This window comes from Protobothrops mucrosquamatus, unplaced genomic scaffold (genome assembly GCF_001527695.2).
Source record: "Protobothrops mucrosquamatus isolate PMUCROS unplaced genomic scaffold, P.Mucros_1.0 scaffold76, whole genome shotgun sequence".
In the NCBI taxonomy this organism is placed as follows: Eukaryota; Metazoa; Chordata; class Lepidosauria; order Squamata; family Viperidae; genus Protobothrops; species Protobothrops mucrosquamatus.
Window position 1 is genome coordinate 392,694 of NW_015386453.1, and position 5,058 is coordinate 397,751.

At 41.6% G+C, this 5,058-nt stretch overlaps 1 protein-coding gene across 1 annotated transcript in view; it reads right to left on the minus strand.

The window, feature by feature from the left end:
* The window catches only part of LOC107284208 (ceramide kinase-like), a 22,305-nt gene extending 17,670 nt beyond the window's left edge, over window positions 1-4,635 (minus strand). The window contains exon 1 of the mRNA XM_015812229.1: window positions 4,518-4,635. Coding sequence (XP_015667715.1) covers window positions 4,518-4,635 — 118 coding nt within the window. The remainder of the gene's footprint in view (window positions 1-4,517) is intronic.
* Between the last annotated feature and the right edge of the window lie 423 nt (window positions 4,636-5,058).

Consider the following 5,058-nt stretch of genomic DNA (forward strand, 5'->3'; position numbering starts at 1 on the left):
TTGTTCTTTCCATTGCTTAGCATTTAAAAATTATACAAATGAATGGAAAAGTGAAATTCATATGTTTCAAGTACCACATGTTGAAATTTCCAAAAACTCTCTGTAATAACTAAACATCTCCAGATAAAATTAGACGATAATGTAGCATTGCATTTTTTCATTCTTGAGTTCAGGTTAATTTCAGTCCTGCCTTATTCAGGTCTTTTGATGCTAAGCAAAAATCTTCATCAATTTAATATTCTGTTCAGCTTAAAGGTGTTGAAAGAAAAATCATCAGGGTCCAGTCCAAGCCGGGAATAAACAAAATAGAGGCTGTTTGGAAAGAAGGTTCTTTATTGAGTTGCCAGAAACTTCAGTGACAGCAACATGTTTCTGGGGCGGCTGACCACATGGAGCTGGGAGTGGTGGGTTTTTATACCTTCTTGGGCTTTTGTATTTGGAGTTGTTCCTGTTCCTGTGGCATGAACTTTGACCTGAGCCTCAGTGTGCCCTTTTGGTATTCTGATGGTAATGGGTTAATCCAATTATGCCCTAAAGGTCATGTCCTGCTTTCCTGGGGCTGTGGTTGATGGCTATGTCCTGTGTTGGATGTTTGGGTGAGGGATTGTTGATTCTAATCCTATCACTCTGCTATTGTTAGCTATCAGTTTTGCTGCAAGGGATTTCAAAATATTTTGTCTTGAATGGACTTCTGCCTGTATTTGCTCATGAATGGTGCCTCAGTCTTTCTGAATGGGATTATCAAATCTGCATTTCTACAGAGCTGGTCTGCTTAGTTTCTGTTTGGGGCTATTAAGAAAAACTGGGCCTGCTTTTCTGCCTTTAAGATCCTTTGGAGAAATATAATATTCTGCCTTTTTTAATATTCCCCAAAATATTTCCTTCTCTAGAAGGTGACTTCCAACAAAGGAAATTCTAATTTCTTACTGGAGGGCCAGGAGGCAATTATACTGAAAAGATTTGGGTGTTTCTCATTAGATCTGCTAAATTATCTTTGTTTATTATTGAAGACTACACTTTTTACTCCAGAAGTGGAGAAATACTAATGCCAGGAGGCTGGGATGACCCTTAGCACTGGCCAATCTGTAATAATCTGGAGCGGCAACTTTTGCAGAGACTCATTTGCATTCTTCCTTATTATATGAGAACAAGGCTGCTCCAAAGGTACAAAAAAGGGGGAAAGAAAAAGGTCTCCAAACCAGGCCACTCTCCCATGTTCCATGGATATGAAGGCATCTGAAACCTTTAAATATACTACATAAAATCCTAAGTATTATCATTCCTATTTTCCTCTGAAATTTTAGCACACTAAAAAGAACCACAGAGAGGCATCTAGTGAATTGGGGGGGAAAGCAGATAGCAACACACATAGATGGCTCAACCAGACTTACTCCTCTATAAAATGTAAGCTGGGGCAGAGTCTTTCCTCTCGGGCCTCACTGAAATTAAATTAAACCTTGCCGAGCATTATAAGCTCAGACAGACTTGCTTTTCCACAGGCACTCATTCACAGATAGTGCTAAGAGAGGATGTTGTTGATCAGACCAAAGTCTACTCCTAATGGTAGTTTACTGTTAGTCAAAGGCTCAAGCAACCCAGCACACACATTCCCCCACCCCTTTGAGTTCACACTCCCTCAGTGTTGTGCCAAGATAATCATTACCTGCAGGAAGGAAACTATTTCAGAGCTGAGTGGATATTTTTACCTTGTTTATCTGCTAAGTTAGGAAAAATATTAACCAAGACCGAGCATTTCAGGGTAGAGTCATTAGCTAGGTACAGGTACAACAATTAACAATGCTGATGAGTATTCATAGTTCAAGCTGCTCCTCCCTCTCAGTCATGGGGCCTGTTTTAGTCCAGATGCTAGAAGGAAACAGGTTGAAATGGGTTGAGTACCAGTTTCTCCTTACTATGACAAAGGGACTGAAGGGATTTTATTGTGCTTATGATTTTAGTATGTTTAAATTTGATATTAGCAGCTATTTTATACATACATACATACATACATACATACATACATACATACATACATACATATAAACCATTTTATATTGATACTTGTAGTGTTATCATGTAATCATTGTTTTGTTAATGACAATTAAAAACAAGGAGGTCCAAAGCAGATCTTCAGTTTGAGGGAGTCTGCCCCAACTTTGTTTCTGCCGATGTTTGGATTACAATTCAATTAATTCCCACCCATACTAAGAATTAACATCTTGGTAGAACATAATGGGATACTCTACATTTTGTTTGTCAATGCTCAAAGTGAGTAGAAAAAAGCTCTAACATTTTCTAATTCACATGCTGGTAGAAGAAAAAAATCTGCCTTCAGAAAAAGTTGATTTTCTAAATTTTGAAGGACATCTTTACCATTTAAAGCTTCAGTCCAACTCCTAGGAAATTCCACACTATTTGGCCTGGTTTATTTACCGTATTTACTTTTTTACCAAATGCACCAATAAAAATATCCACTATTCTTATTGTTATAAAGAGAGCACTATTGATTTATTTCTGCGTTGTATTAGGTCAGGAGTCTATGTGCTGTGCTTACAGCAAGATAATAATTGGAACTAAGGGCCTTCATATCTTCAGAGATAGAGCAATTATACCATTATTTTTTCTCCCTGAATGCTAGGTGTCATTAAGGCCAAGTATTGATTAATGTTTTTGATGAAATAAGCTAATGGCCTAATTTTAAATGTTTCCTTTTCTGCTTTTAATCTGAGTACTGCATCAGTTTTAGTTGGTTGTAACAAGGCTTTGCCTGACTCTGGATGTTAGATTCTAATATTTTCTTTATAATAGCTATAGATGCTTCTTCAAGTAGCATATAAAGCTGCAATATTGGATTTCAAATATTTTCTTCATGTAAGCTTTTTCCTATCATGTTAACTTCCAAGAAAACTACTTCCATACTGCAGATAATTTCAGATGCATTCATCTCCCAAAGGTCTGCTGGATCTCACTATTGCGCATCTGGGTATGGCAAAAAAAAAAAAAAATCAAGATGGCAGCTGCAATGGTGCAATTAAAACTTTGCTTATTTTTTTATGTGCATTGCATATGCAACACATTTTAAAAAGAGGCAGAATTTCGATTGTACTCTTGCAACTGCCATCGTCACTTTTTTTTATGACACCTGCTAACACCCCTGCCTGCGGCCTTTGTAAGTGAATCATACAGCACAACTAAGTCTTCCTGAAATCTTTCTCTTGCAGGGGGTAATCATTGTCTGCTGTAGTATGCAAGCTTGCCTGTCATTAATAGGCTATTTTTTGTGAAACCCAGAGCAGAGCAAGTGCTAAAATGTATTGGAAAAAAGCACAATTGGTACCCACAGCAGCTGAATAAACTGACTGGAGCTATTATATAATTTAGAAATAAAGGCCATATTAAAAAGGATGGCTCATATGCTGCTTAAGGCCAAGACATAGAAGAAAGGGATTACAGTTCCAAAGAACGCTACCTGCAAGTATCTCCAAGATCAGCCCTTCAGTCTTCCAGTTAAGCACATTTTAAGTAGCATGGAAGCCTTGGAGAGTCATTCACATTCAGAGCAGTCAGCATGACATGAATACAGAATGAATTATGTATTGTTCCCTCACAGGTTAAGGACATTGGAAAGAACTGTAGTGATACCCAATCCATTTTGCTATGCCCCTTGGGACTAATTCTGCCGTTCCCATGCGTTTGGATACATAGAGAGGGGGATGGTTTTGTTAGTCTGGACAGGATGTCTTATCCAGGAAAGTCATGTAGAACAGTATGTTATAAGGGGGGAGGAGATATTATGAAGTTCAAAACTCAACTGATCAGAAGATAGCCATCTCATGCACAGAATGCAACTCCTACAGTCTCATGCTTTGGCCAACAATGAAGTTTGATGCACAAAACATCTGGCATTTATTCTCATTGGCTGGCATACCTAACCCCAAACCCAAGGTGCATTGATGGGTCCACCGAGCACCAAAGAATCACAAATATCAGAATTCTGGAGCACCCTTGATGGGGTTGTGGATTAGGATGGTAAGTAGAGGCCCTAGATAATTTCAACTCTATATATGACTAGTATAGCTTTGCTAAACCAGAATACAGCCACTTTTTCTACTTTCCCTCCAAAGTGCCCTTCAGCTGTGTTGCTTTTTAACACCCCCGGAGTGGAGACACTTGCTGAACTACAACTCCCTCCCCCAGCCAAAATGGGATGGGAGCTGTAGTTCAGTATCTCTGAAGATGCCGGGTGGGGGAAGGCTGACTCCTTCAGAAGGTGCAGGAAAGAAGGAAAGTGAGAACAAATTCACAAAGGAAAAGGCACCTTCCAAAGGCTCCTCACTGGGATTGGGTTGAGATCCGCGTTCCCCTTAATCCAAGACCCGATAGGAGCCCATCGGCAGCAGCCCTCATTCCCAGGGCCGCCTTCCCACCCACCATTAAAAGGTCAGGGCTATCTCGGGGCGCACGCACCACCCAACTTCCCCTGATTCGGGATGGGAGAAAAGAGCGGAGAAACTCACCGCTCGCCTGGCTTACGAACTCCGGAGTGCCCAGCAGGAATTCGCCGCCCGGCGGTAACGACACCAAAACCCGGCCGCGTGGAGTGCGCAGCGGGCAGCGTAGAAAAGTTTCTCCCATGGCCGGGACCTGCAAAGGACGGTGGCCGGATCGGAGGGTCGCGCTCCGTAAAACCGACTGCAGAGGTGGATCTTTGTTCTCTCCCACCTCATTCTCGCCGAGAGCCTTTCTTTCCCTCAGCTTCAGTTCTCCGCCTCCGGGAGGCGGAGAAACCCCCAGAAACCCGCCCCGCTTGCACCCGGTGTCGGCGATCTTCTTTCTCCCCGCCCTCGCCCTGCTGCACTGTGCCCCGAGGTGAGTCTGCCTAATGTTCCCCAACCCTGGCTTCTTCTTCAACAAGAAAGCTGAATGGCCTAATTGATCACAAACGTTTCCCACAAATGTTCAGTTGTGGACTTGTCCTGGTGCTGTAAACTCAGAAAGAGGGAATTTGAGGTTGCAGCAAAACGGTTGGGGGACAGAGGACTTTCCTTTAGAGGAAGA